At 40.4% G+C, this 14,551-nt stretch overlaps 1 protein-coding gene across 1 annotated transcript in view; it reads left to right on the top strand.

Annotated features, from left to right (window-relative positions):
- Window positions 1-14,551, top strand: part of LOC141117205 (Fc receptor-like protein 3) — an 80,207-nt gene that overhangs the window by 31,437 nt on the left and 34,219 nt on the right. The window contains exons 3-6 of the mRNA XM_073609915.1: window positions 5,801-6,058; window positions 8,195-8,455; window positions 10,057-10,335; window positions 11,582-11,860. Of these exons, the coding sequence (XP_073466016.1) occupies window positions 5,801-6,058; window positions 8,195-8,455; window positions 10,057-10,335; window positions 11,582-11,860 (1,077 nt within the window). The remainder of the gene's footprint in view (window positions 1-5,800; window positions 6,059-8,194; window positions 8,456-10,056; window positions 10,336-11,581; window positions 11,861-14,551) is intronic.

The raw sequence follows: 14,551 nt of genomic DNA on the forward strand, positions 1-14,551 counted from the left end.
CCCAAACAACCTTTCAGTTTATTTAGGTATAGTGTAGATTTAGGTATGTGAGGTTTGGTGATACCCAAAATAAAGGACATAACTCTATGTTGAGTAAGTCTTAGAAAATAAGATGGTAGTGATATTGGAAGTACCCTAAATAAGTATAAAAATTTCGGCAATATTGACATCTTAATAGCGTTAATCCTTCCCAACCATGACAACGGAAGAGAAGCCCATTGCTTCATGAGACCAGTAATTTGTTTCAGAAGAGGTAAGTAATTAGCTGCAAAAAGATCCCTAAGGGAAATTGTGATTTGTATTCCTAAGTACGGGAGTTGTTTAGGAACCCAGTTAAAAGGTAAGGAAGTTTGTGCTTGTTGAAGTTCAGATTGTGATAGGGAAATATTTAACGCATTAGATTTTGTTGGGTTGACATATAGTCCTGAAATTTGAGCGAAGTTTTCAGGTGTAAGGAGTAAATTAGGGGTAGATATGTGGGGATGTGACAAAAATATGAGAGTATCATCTGCGAAGAGGCATAATTTATGGTGATGACCACCTAATTCGATACCTTTAATATCGGGATTAATTCTAATTAGTTGTGCCAGAGGTTCAATTAATAGGGCAAAAAGTAATGGGGAAAGGGGACAAGCTTGCCTAGTGCCTCCTCTGATATCAAACATTGTTGACTTATAACCGGCGTATTTAATATATGCTCTAGGATTATTGTATAAAGAGGAGACCCAGGTTAAGAAGTGATTACCAACACCCCATTTTTGAAGGATATATTCCATATATGGCCAAGTGACAGAGTCAAATGCTTTCCTTATATCTAAAGATACAAGGCAAGCTGGAATCCGTCATGGATAAGTAAGAGTGTTCGCCTAATATTATCACCTGCCTGACGTTTTGGCATAAAGCCTGTTTGGTCTTTATGAATTAGATGGCCTATGATAATATTTAATCTGGTGGCCAGGATTTTAGCTATTAATTTTATATCTAGGTTGAGAAGAGATATAGGATGATAATTAGTCCAGGAAGTAGAATCAGAGTGTGGTTTGGGCATCATTGCTATAATGGAGGTGAGTGTCTCCGTTCTAAATGAATGTCCCTCAAGGATCGAGTTGAAGGCCTTGGTTAAGACTGGCGTTAAGATGTGTGCATACTGTCTATAATAGGCTGCTGAGAAACCATCTGGGCCCGGTCTCTTACGTAATTTTAAGGAATTTATTGCATTTAACACTTCAGTATCAGAGATTGTGCTTTCAAGACAATCTCTCTGCTGCTGGTCAAGGTTAGGAAGTGTAATGATAGAAAACAGAGTATCTGCTTTGGTCTTATCAAAATTCGGAGAAGAGGAATATAATTTAGCCAAATTAGAACGAAAGATCTCGAGAATCTTTACTGGGTTACTAGTATGCGCTTCTCTGGATATTTTCAATCTGATAGGTGTCTGATTATGTTGTGAATTCCATGAGCATATCAGGTTTATTTGCCTTAAGGTATTGAACATGCTGGCGTTTGCGTATGAGTTTTTCTGCTGAATCGGTCAAAAAAGATCTAAATCCAGACAGGCTTTTTCAAGTTTAGAGTTATTGTTAGCATTCGGAAAGGATTGAAATGTCTGGTAACAGTCATTAAAAGTGGATTCAAGTTTTGCAAACAGAATTTTAGGTTCTCTTTTAAGTATAGTTGCTTGTTGTGTAAATCTACCTCTAATAACAACTTTATGTGCTTCCCATAATGTAAGAGCAGAGATATCCCCTGTGTCATTAGATGTTAGATAATCTGATAGTGCTTTCTCAATTCCAACACGATGAGAAGGGTGAATCAGTATAGAGTCGTTAATACACCAAGTGGTGTCGTGTGATCTGGGAATTGTGGAGGCAATAGTAGTGATTACTGCGCAGTGGTCTGTCCATGGAAGAGGAACAATTTTGGATGAAATGATTTCTGGTAACATACTGGATGGAGTAAGGATATGATCTATTCGTGAGAAGGAATTATGTGGGTAGGAATAATAAGTGAAACGTCTGCTGGTAGGGTTCATTTCTCGCCAAGTGTCCACTAAGCCATATGTGGTAAGTAGATGTTGAAAAGTTAAGTTTATTGTACCTGTGGTAGGTTTTGAAGAATAATTATCCAGAAACGGGAAAATAGTTGCATTAGAATACCCACAAATAACAACTGTACCAAACCCATGAGCCACTATTACATGAAAAAGATGAGACAAGAAGGCAGTTGGGTGTTTGTTGGGTGCGTAATAAGATACAATTGTACTGTATTAGGATTATCAGAAATAAAACCTGTTAAAAGTATATAACGTCCTTCAGGGTCTGTTAATTGTGATACTAGATTAAACAGAGTGGAACAATGGAAACCAATAAGAGTTCCACACCGTTTAACCGCAGCAGAGGCTGTGTGGAATTGTGGATAGGAGGATGAAAGAAACTTGGGGTAAATCTTATCAGTGAAATGGGTTTCCTGTAAACATATAATATTAGCTTTCTTTATTGCAAAAGAGCGTAATGCCTTAGTTAGTTTATGCGGAATATTAAACCCTTGTACATTTAATGACAAGACATTTATAGGGGCTATAAACCAACTAGGATAAACATTATATCATAATAAGCAAAGTACTTACCAAAAGCCACGACCACCATCAGGAGACTCAAAGGGGAATATTAAAAGGTAGAAAAAGAAAAAATAAGATAAAACAAACAAACTAAACCAATATAAAAACAAAATATCATTAGGCAAAAGCTAAACATCACAGGTGAGTATATAGAACTCCCCAAGAGGATCCAGGACCACCAGCAGAGTCCCCCATAAAACTTAGTGGGACTCCTTAGGTGGTATGAAGGGCAGCAAGGAAGTCCTATGGGATGAACAACACCAGAGGACCACAGGAGCTATAAGAGTACTATCATGGTAATAATTAACTGATAGTATTAAAAAAAAAGAGAATAAAAAAAAAGAAAAAGTTCAAAAAATTCTTATTATTATAGCTGAACCATGTAGCCAAAGCTCATTTTATTCATGAACGTGGCAATTAAAGGAACTTAACCAGCATGAGAAGCTGGAAACCTGAATCAAGTGAGAGGAATTAGTTTGAGCTAGAAAGTCAGTCCATTGAGTCCACAATGGTGGCAGGTGAATGTTCGTAACGACCACGCTTATTGAGATTTTGATATGAGGAGGATGTAGAGCTGGGTCCTGTATCTTTATTTTGCTGTGAAGTTCGAGAGGTGGAACGTCTGCGAGGCTGGTCTTTGGTCGAGGTTTCTTCAGCTAAGCCTATTTCAGTCAGGGTCGATTGTAAATCCTCTATAGAGCGACAGACGTATTTAGTTTCCAGATCAAAGACAGAAAGGAAATCCCCAATGGTAGGCAATTTGATTACGCTGGAGTATCTGCAATTGAGGTTTGAGCGCACGTCTCTTAATCACCGTAAGTGGAGATAGGTCAGTGAAGAGCTGATAGTTATGGCCCTGGAAGCTGTGGAATTCTTTGCCTCTGGCTGCTGTTAACAGCTGTTCTTTGGTCCTGTAATAGTGCAATTTGGCAATGATATCTCTAGGAGGACCATTGGATTTGCGTGGAGCTAAAGCTCTATGTACTCTGTCCATTTCCCCCTAATTCGCAAATTCGATCGACGGTCTCTATTTTCTTGGTCCTCCAAACGTGGCTGAAGTGTGAGGTTTTCCTCTTTAAGGGTCATAAGTTCAGTCATGTAATTCTGAGTGCGTGTGTCAATTTCATTGACGCTCAATTCTAGGTCTCTCTTATTTCTTTGGTTAACATTTCTGTTATATGGTCAGAGGTCTGCTTAAGCTCTTTCTGGAGCATATATTCAAATTGTGTAAATATGTCAGGCTGTATTGTATTTTGTGTGTCATTATTGCCACAAACTGACTTACCATTAGAAGCCTGTGTTTTCTGGCTGTGAGGCAGAGATTGCTTCATGTGTGGGCTGCTGTGCTGTGAGGGAGAGGATGACGCCGCCATCTCAGCCGTAAGTCTGTGAATTTTTTCCCTCAATATACCGGCTTTAAACTTGGTTTTCGGACCTCTCAGGACCATTATTTTTGTAGCAGGCTGTGGTAGGGTGAGTAGTGTCCCCAGGGCTTTTTTTTTCAGAAAATAGGTGCAGGAACTCAATCAAGACTCCCCCCGAGACCCCCTCACACACACACACCCTCCAAACCTCATTACATAGTGGGTTAACAGTGTGGTTACATTTCATTAACAGTGGAAGGGTCTTAAGGGGCATTAAACACCAGGAGTGAATTACATACAGAGTGCAGATTTCAGGAGTGCACTACATACAGAGTGCAGAGTTCAGGAGTGCACTACAAAGAGAGTGCAGAGTTCAGCCTTCTCTCACAGCCGTTTACCTCTGCATTCCCCATCCACATCCCACTTTCACCCATCTTCAGCTCTGACCTCTCCATGCAACCCTCTCTTCCTTAAAAGCTCCAGCATCGTACACATATCTTACTTTTGTTGCTGTATTAAGCTGAAGCACCCAGCCGGGTCTAGTACCTTCACTGTAGGTGACTTCTGTGTATATAGGGGATAGTGTTAGGCAGAGAGCCTGAGCCAGAGGTGGTGGAACTCAGTTCCACCAAGTTCCAGCTGAAAAAAATCCCTAAGTGTCCCGTTTTGAGCCGTTTATGGCGCCGCTGGGACCTGTAGTCCTCCGGTTCATTATCTCGAGGAGCAGAGCTCTAAGGGGACATTACCACCGCCTCAGGCTGCCGTGCATGCCTATTCCATTATATTTTTATTATTTTTTAATTTTCAAGAGTAAAAAAAAGTCAATATTAGGCAGTAAGAAATTCCTCCAATACAAGAGTATGAAGACATGTAACATCCACCAGCTCCGTGATGTTTTCATGGAGGAGTGAAAGAGGATTCCATGGCAACCTGTGAAGCTCTGGTGAACTCCATGCCCAAGAGGGTTAAGCCAATGCTGGAAAATAATGGTGGCCACACAAAATATTGACACTTTGGGCCCAATTTTGACATTTTCACTTAGGGGTGTACTCACTTTTGTTGCCAGAGGTTTAGACATTAATGGTTGTGTGTTGAGTTATTTTGAGGGGACAACAAATTTACACTGTTATACAAGCTGTACACTCACTACTTTACATTGTAGCAAAGTGTCATTTCTTCAGTGTTGTCACATGAAAAGATAGAATAAAATATTTACAAAAATGTGTCGGGTGTACTCACTTTTGTGAGATACTGTATGGTATGATCAGTCTATTATCATATTTTTTCAAATTCTAACAGTTTTCTTTTGCCTTTTTATTGACCAGTCATGGGGGTGTTCAAGCTCTTTCTTTTTCTCCCTTTTCCGGCCTCCCTAGGCCTTTTTATTTCCCTACTTTCTCTCTTTCACTCTTCCTTACTTCATCCTGTTCCTTGGTATTTTTTGGTCCTATATGTTTTCTGTTTTTGGTCTATTATATAAAGTCTGTGAAATGGTTGTCCATTCTTTTCACAATGCTAAAGGTGATTTTTCTTATCCACTTATGTGGACCCCAATATCATTGTTTTCACAAAATGTGTACTGTTTGGGTATAACCTTTTGTTGTATTGCTCCTTTTGATGGAAACAAACAATAAAATATACTTAAATTTTAGCTCTAAAAAAACGGAAGCAGCAGCCTTTGTGAAAATTAATATTTATGTCATTCTCAAACCTTTTGGCCACGGCTGTATAATCTACAATATATTACAGATCTTTAATTGTATCTTTTTTTCTGTACTGTCTCTTTATTAATTGACATGTACAATGTGCTACCTTGTAGGATATGCAGTGAGACCTGTGGTGACCTTCAACCCAAACTGGGACAAGATCTTCACAACTGAGTCTCTAACAATGACCTGTAATGTGAGGTCACCTATTCCAGCAGATATGAGCTACACCTGGTACAAGGATAATAATCTGATACACACAGGACAAAGCTTTGTTATTGGAAATGCAGCACAACTTAACGGTGGGAATTACCAGTGTAAAGGCTCCAATACTGACACAAGTGACTCTGTCAGACTGGATGTCAGTCATGGTGAGTAAATATTCTGTACAGGAAAGGTGTTATGGCTTTGGTCAATGTATTTTCCGTTAAATTCACAATTTTATAAAAGGATATTTATTTTTACAATACTTATATACAATTTTAGCTTTACAAATGGACAACTAAGCACTCTTGGATTTCTACAGAAAACTCCAGCACTGGCTGCATGTTTAAGGGAAACTTATACAGTGGAACCTTGGATTACAAGCATAATCCGTTCCAGGAGAATGCTTGTAATCCAAAGCACTCGCATATCAAAGCGAATTTCCCCATAGAAGTCAAAGGAATGCAATACCGCATGTGGCCAGAGGTGGGTGCGTGTCGGAGACCCTCGGAAATACTCGGAGACAGCTCGGCTGAACTCGGAAAGCCTCGGAAATGCTTGGGAACAGAGTATTTCCGAGTGTTTCCGAGTATTTCTGAGTCATTCCGAGTATTTCCGAACGGCTGTGAAAGGCTCCGAACCGTTCCGAGTGTTCCCGGGGCTCCCACACCTCTGGCCAAATGCGGTACTGCACCGCCCATTAGCTTGAATTCTGCTAATTTTGCGAGACAACACTCGCAAACCGAGTCAGATTTTTAAAAAAAAAGTTGCTCGTCTTTCAAAACGCTCGTTAACCACGTTACTTGTAAACCAAGGTTCCACTGTACTAAGATAAAGAAATCACACAGATGCCTTTTGGCTTAAAGTGTATCTAAACCCAAAAACAAAAGTTAAATGCATTGCAGCTTACCTTTCCCTAGATGTGGTGGCTGTATTTGTTTCATTTTTTTTTTTTTACACTTTTTTCTTCTTTATTTTCACCTGGTAATCCTGCCAGGAACACACTTCCTGTCCCAGGGTTTGTGATGTAGACATGTGCAGAACTGAATTTTTTTTTCATTTCGGATAGATTTGTTATGTTACTAATTTCATTTCGTTATGGAATTCGTGTCGTTTTCATTAAATTTGGTTTTGTTTAATAATTTTCTAACGAATTCCAACTTTTCAGAATGATTAGAATTTGGATTGGTCGAAAAACGATCGATTTGACCAATTTGAATTCTGTGTGAAGAAATAGCTGGTTGTTAGGCAGCAGGCCGGGATGCCGGCCGCTCCCACGTCCTTAACAACCATGACTTATCATCCGTCAGTGGGCTTCCCCACTGACAGGTGAATGTAACATAAAAACCAGTCTGTGACGTCAGAAGGGGGGAGGTGTCACCAGGTGATGTAGACAGGTGGCCCCGCCCCTTCCCTATAAAATAACTGTCAAATGGAGGTGCCTGCAGTAGGCACAGAGCCTCCGTGTATCGGCAAGAGGAGATTTTTTTTTTCGAGTCGGCGGGTGGCATGATTAAAGACAAATCTGCATTGGGGGGGGACACTGTTTTTTATTTTTTAATAAAGGATTTGTCAAAAACTGTCTCTGTGTTTTTATGATTTTTTGACACTTTTTTGATGAATGGATACGGGTAATACGTACCCGTACCCATTCACATGGGGGGGGGGGGGGGGGATCTGGGGGCCCCCTTGTTAAAGGGGATTACCAGATTCTGATAAGCCCACCACCCGCAGGCCCCGACAACCACAGCCCATTGGTTGTCAGGAAGAGGCCCTTGTCCAAAGGACACAGTGATCACAGAGCGCACGGTTCATGCAGCATCGGGGGGGTGCTCAGGGCGTGTAATTCTGGGAGGGTGTCAATAGGCGCCCTCCCAGAACTGGACGACCATGCTGTAGCCGTTATTCGGCTATAGCGTGGTGGCCTGGAAATGCCACCCAAGGCAAATGCCTTGTTTGCGTAATGGCACATACACCCCTGAATAGTAGTAGAGGATTTCTGGAACTGGAACTTGCCAAGAGGAGGTCTGTAGACTGGAGTTCCAACACAAGACCCCTTACCTCCATCCTTTCATAAATAATGAGCAGGGAAAAATATAAAATAAATTATATAAAGCTTTATGCATAGTATATAAGGTGAAGACCAGGAGTAAGTGTTCATGCTTGCTAGGCTGCTATCTTGGTACCTGTCCCCTTCGGTTGGTACTTGCATAATGTCAGTGGGGTGGAAGCAAATAGTAGGAAGGGGAAGATCATTGTTAGACCTTGCTGTGATGCAAATTGAATCCATTTCAATGTTTCAGGCTGGGTGATCCTGCAGGCTCCTCTCTATATTCATGAAGGTGACAATGTGACTCTAAGATGTCACCACTATCCCACATATACTGGAAGACAGAGTATATTTTACAAGGATAACACTGAAATAAGAAACTGGGGATCTGATCCTGAATTACGTATTATAAACATAAAACTGCAAAGATCTGGTAAATATACATGTACAAAAGAGGTCTTTCGCCATGGAAGTTATTGGCAGAATTTAGGAGAAGCGTCTATTTATGTCAAAGGTAATACTTTCTAGATGTACAAGTAACAGAGAACAGCTTGATGTTTATAATGTTATAAATGTGTGTTAATGTCTTAAAAACCTAGTTTTTACCAATATTTTGTAATTATATACAATCTGTACATGGGAAGAAGCCATATTTGTTCATTACATAGTCAGAGTCTATTACAATGGTTGTGCTTTATGACTCTGTTGTATCACAGCCTAGTCCTGTGCTGAAGAGAATGTCCTCCATGTGTGCTGCCTGGCATATGGGCATAGGATTCTCCTTTGAGTGTCTTTCCTGAGGCACCCCTGGGAGGCCACCAGCCTGGTCTAACGAGCACCACTAGTAACCTATTCCATACATCCCAAGGCTTTATGGCAATAGTAGCTTCCCCCAGTACAAGTTCTGTTTTCAGAAAACATCCTACAATGACGTTAGGAGTAGGAAGAGTTCCCTTCCCCATCTCCCTTCCTTCCCCCTCCCTGGGGCCACATTCTGCCCTCACCTCCAGACCTACCTCCCTCAACCCAATGGCTCTTCCTTATATGTTTCCCACTTGTACCCCCTGTGATCACGCTATACCTTAAAGGTAGTGCTTGTGCTGATCACAAACACTCCCAAATTAGCCGATTCCCCTGTAACAAGATCAACCTACACTCTACCAAACTTGGACACCTGATCATAGCCCTCTGCTGTAAGCTTCATTAGGAAAGAAATTAAGACATTGGCGAAAAAAAATAGCTGAAGAATATATATTATATTGTGTTTGTCGAAGCCTCGGAATCCATTTTTGCAACATGTTGTTTGTCCATGAAACAATGATACTGCACCCTTGTTTGATAGACCCCTTTGGACATATTTCTATTCCATTCCATTCTTAGACGTTAACACGCTGATATACAACTTGTATATTACATATTATTTCAATCGTGTTACTGTTAACATCTTTTATCCTATATTATTGTCAATAAACGTTTGTTTGGAGTCCACCCAAAGACAGTCCTTTTGCCTCTTACTGAAACATGGTTGATTTACATATACATGTTTTTTTTCAGTCATCTCAAAGGTGAGGGGACATACCTTAGTTGCAAACAGAAAACAGCAGAGGGGAGGTGATTTGGGGATTTTCCAGAGCCCTACATCCGAGGCCAAAAGATTGTGAAAAGTCCCATAAATCCTGTACCTCTCTTTCCTTGCTTCCACCCTATAGAAAAGCTCTCACAAGATAAAACCTTAAAGAAAACATCCTTGCATGGTTTAGTCCTTGCTCTGCTTCCCATGATCAACTTCACTAGACTCTTGTAACACTTTTTATCCAAAGCACTTCTTCACTATCTATGGTACACTCCAATCACTATTCTGGGGACCTCCTGTGGCTACCTAGGTACCTACACTGCCTACTTTCAACTACGGGGTTCTCAACCCTCACCATGGCATTGTCTAGTGGCCAATTTGGGGAACTACACCTGTGCCATTATGCTACAGCTCCTTTCCACAGTGCTAGACATATTAAAAGCATTGCACTCTCTGTATTACTATCACAACATTCATTAACTGCATAGAGCTGATAATGTGGAGAGTACTTGCCCAATCTGTGTGATATTTGTGTTTTACAGAGCTATTCGGAGCTCCTGAAATAAAGATGACACCAAACCCGGTGCTGGAAGGAAATCACATGACCCTGACATGTGACTCGAGTCTTAGCCCACACAGACAGGCAACTCTTCAGTTCGCTTTCTATAGAGATCAACTGACTGTTCAGAATTTCACTTTATCTAATCAATATGGAGTTCAACAGGCTCAGCTGGAGGACTCTGGGAAATATTATTGTGAAGCAAAAACTTTAAACAGTGATGTGAAAAAGAGAAGCAATCAGTTAAATATTCAAATAAATGGTAAGTATAATTCAAGGTTTGAAATACCTGTATATGTGGATGGTGAATGTTAGAAATGTGCATGGCGGGAACATTTATTTAGTTTCGGATTTGTTTGTTAACCACTTCAATACCGGGCACTTATACACCCTTCCTGCCCAGACCCAAATGTCCGTGGCTGGGTATGGAGAAAATGCCACTTCCGCCCATACGTCTTAAAGGCACATTTTTCTGTTGTCATTTTTTCAAATGACATAATTTTTTTTTTATTATTGCATTTAAGTCCACATATGAGATCTGAGGTCTTTTTGACCCCATATATCTTTAAGAGGACCTGTCATGCTTTTTTTTCTATTATAAGGGATGTTTACATTCCTTGTAATAGGAATAAAAGTGACCCAATTTAAAAAAAAAAGTTAAAAATTAAATCTAATCAAGTAAAATAAACAATATAAATTTTTTTTTTCTTTAAAGTGCCCCGCCCCGATGAGCTTGTGTGCAGAAGCGAACGCATATGTGAGTAGCGCCCGCATATGAAAACAGTGGTCAAACCACACATGTGAGGTATTGCCGCAATCGTTAGAGTGAGAGCAATAAATTTTAGCCCTAGACCTCCTCTGTAATGCAAACATGCAATCTGTAGAATTTTTTAAACTTCGCCTATGGAGATTTTTAAGGGTAAAAGTTTGATGCCATTCCACGTGTGGGCACAATTTTGAAGTGTGACATGTTGGGTATTAATTTACTTGGCGTAACATTATCTTTCACAATGTAAAAAAAATGGGCTAACTTTACTGTTGTCTTATTTTTTTATTCAAAAAAGTGAATTTTTTCCAAACAAAGTGAGCTTGAAAGACCGCTGTGCAAATACAGTGTGACAAAAAGTATTGCAATGACCGCCATTTTATTCTCTAGGGTGTTAGAAGAAAAAAATGTATAATGTTTGGGGGTTCTAAGTCATTTTTTAGCAAAAAAAATTGTTTTTAACTTGTAAACGCAGAGTCTGAAAAAGAGGCCTGGACTTTAAGTGGTTAAAATTAGCACTTTTGATTTTTTAATGTTTGTGTCCCATAGACTTTAATGGTGTTCGCGTGTTCAGACAAATTTTTTGCTTGTTCGCATGTTCTGGTGCGAACCGAACCGGGGGGTGTTTGGCTCATCCCTATTTTCTAGGTTGCTGCCAGTGGGGCTGGACGGTTCATTAAATGCATAGAGCTGGTAATGTGGAGAGTACTTGCCCAATCTGTTTGATCTTTGTCTTTTACAGAACTATTCAGAGCTCCTGAAATAAAGATGACACCAAACCGGGTGCTGGAAGGAGATCACATGACCCTGACATGTGACTCGAGTCTTAGCCCACACAGGCAGGCGACTCTTCAGTTCGCTTTCTATAGAGATCAACTGACTGTTCAGAATTTCACTTTATCCAACCAATATGGAGTTCAACAGGCTCAGCTGGAGGACTCTGGGAAATATTATTGTGAAGCAAAAACTTTAAACAGTAATGTGAAAAAGAGAAGCAATCAGTTAAATATTCAAATAAATCGTAAGTATAATTCGAGGTTTGAAATACCTGTATATGTGGATGGTGGATGTTAGAAATGTGCACGACGGAAACAATAATTTAGTTTCGGATTTGTTTGTTAACCACTTCAATACCGGGCACTTATACACCCTTCCCGCCCAGACCAATTTTCAGCTTTCAGCGCTTTCACATTTTGAATGCCAATTACTCAGTCATTTAACACTGTACCCAAACAAAATTTTTATCATTTTTTTTCACACAAATAGAGCTTTCTTTTGGTGGTATTTAATCACCACTGGGTTTTTTTTTGCGACGTGGAGCGCACAGAAGGTGTGCGTGACGTCACGGGCTGTTCAGCGGCTTCCGGGTACATTCCAAGGGGAGGGCTCGCATGGAGGGAGGATACTAGCTGTGAGGGAGTCTGTGGATAGGCTACGCGCTCGGAGCAGCTGCTCCCGGAAGCCAGAAGCCGCTGAACAGCCCGTGACGTCATGCACACCTTCTGTGCGCTCCACCCCGGCCCCAGCCTCCCCCTGACGGCCACAGGATGAACCATCTGCTGAAAAGCTTCTCTAACATCCTTACATCGCTGATACAACACCCAGACTGGAGCTCGAGGAACTCACCAGGATCATCTCCACTAGGAACCCACCAGGATCATCCATCCACAGATGAGCCCTTTTTAATTATGTCTTTTGTAAGTGTTTTTAAACTTTGTGTCATTAAAAGTATTCACTAATACTGCACTCAGGTGGCGCTTCCCTTCTTTACCCTCTCTTACATATCACAGAGCCAGCTCTCTGGGGATAGCAGCCGCCTTCTAGATCCATTGCTTCATCAACCTACTTCACACATTGTGAACTGCTACACCTTTTTAACCCCTGGACTGCCAAACCCTTTTTAATCATGTAATCCCATATCCATATGCTTCTAACTGCCAGACCCTCATTAACCCCTGGGCTGCTAACTTTTTAGCCATGGACTATATGCCTGGCCAATCCGATTAATCCTGAATATTGTATACTGTATATGCGCTTGAAGTTATCATTATCTTTACAGGTACTTGAGTACTCTGATGAGCTGGAGATAGGTACTCAGGTACTCTGATGGGATGGTGACAGGTACCGGGTACTCTAATTGGCTGGTGACAGGTACTCGGGTACTCTGATTGGATGGTGACAGGTACTCGGGTACTCTGATTGGATTGTGACAGGTACTCGGGTACTCTGATGGGCTGGTGACAGGTACTCGGGTACTCTGATGTATAATAAATGGTAGGAACTACCAACCCGCACAAATGGAAGCTGGTTAGACTAATGTAAAATTGATTAATGTAAAATTGATTAAGGAGCAGCTCGTTATAACGATAATTGAAAAGAGAAGAGACAATAATTAACAAATTAATTACAAACCGCGCTCCCTGTAAAGTGCAAGTGCAGATAACACACTCTAAAGTTTGTTTAAAAAAGTGTTTAAATAGTGTTGAAATCAGACTTCTGGATAAATTCTCATGGGGTTCAGCAAGGCATCAGACAACAGTAACCCACCACTATCACCGGCCACACAGACTACTCACCAGATTGTAGTGACTCCCATGACAAGAGTCAAAAACGCTTCAAGAACAGCCAAAGAAGCTTCACGCGATAACGGCTTTGTTCAGGTGCTGGAACTCAGGTAACACTGTAGCTGCTTGGATGCATGCAAACAAACTCCCGAATAGAGATGGGTCATTAAAGACCACTAGTGCCATGAATGGGGATAAAATGAATGGAGAACTCCCATTGTGAAGTATGCCAAAAATGTATTGGACAGGCTAAAAACAAGCTAAAAAGCGCATCACCCACGTGTGGGTTAGTGCGGACAAACAAACAAACTGCGTTGCGAACGGAAATGGCGTGTCACGTTCGGTACGTCCGACCGGTTTCGTCAGTGCATTCTAACATCATCAGGGGACGCCGCCTCCTTAAATACACACATCAGTCAAAGGCATCCAATCCGGTGACATCCCGCCTCGCAGAGGGATTAACTGAAATTGAAAAATAAAATTAAAGGAAACACTGCCATCTTGTGGCCAGCAAGCAGAATACAGTTATAAAATTATTACGACATCTAAACTGCCATCTTGTGGATAGATGCCAGATTACACAACTGAATAAAGTGTCATTTTATGAATAAATCAGGATACAAAAATAAATAGATAAAATAAAATAAATAAATATAGTGAAATAAATAAAATGAAATAAAATAAAATAAATAAAAAAATAAATAAAATAATGGAGTTAAATAAATTCAAAATTAAAATTTAAAATTTCAATTTAAATTCATACCTAAATTTGAAGGAGATATAAAGGAGAATATAAAGAGATGAGACTGGAATGGATTGCCCCTTCACAATCTGTATAGATATGAATCAATAATTGTACAATAATGAGGTATGTGACATAGGTAGATTTGCAGGTGATGAATTTGTCTATTTTGTAGACTTTGTGCTGAAGGATGTGAAGTGTTCTACTTTTCTCATATTATTCCTAGGTAATTTGCAGGCTTTACACTTCCTACAATAAAAAAACCCTTTGAGGTCCAAGAAAGTGGGAGCTCTCCTGGGGGGTTTTAATACATTAGGGGCTAGTTTATTTCGTAAATTCGGTGCACGCCGATAATTGAACCTAGGACGTTCTGGTAGGAAGCTAGACAAAGTCCTGTCTCCTAGCA

This window comes from Aquarana catesbeiana, linkage group LG13 (assembly GCF_042186555.1).
Source record: "Aquarana catesbeiana isolate 2022-GZ linkage group LG13, ASM4218655v1, whole genome shotgun sequence".
NCBI lineage: Eukaryota > Metazoa > Chordata > Amphibia > Anura > Ranidae > Aquarana > Aquarana catesbeiana.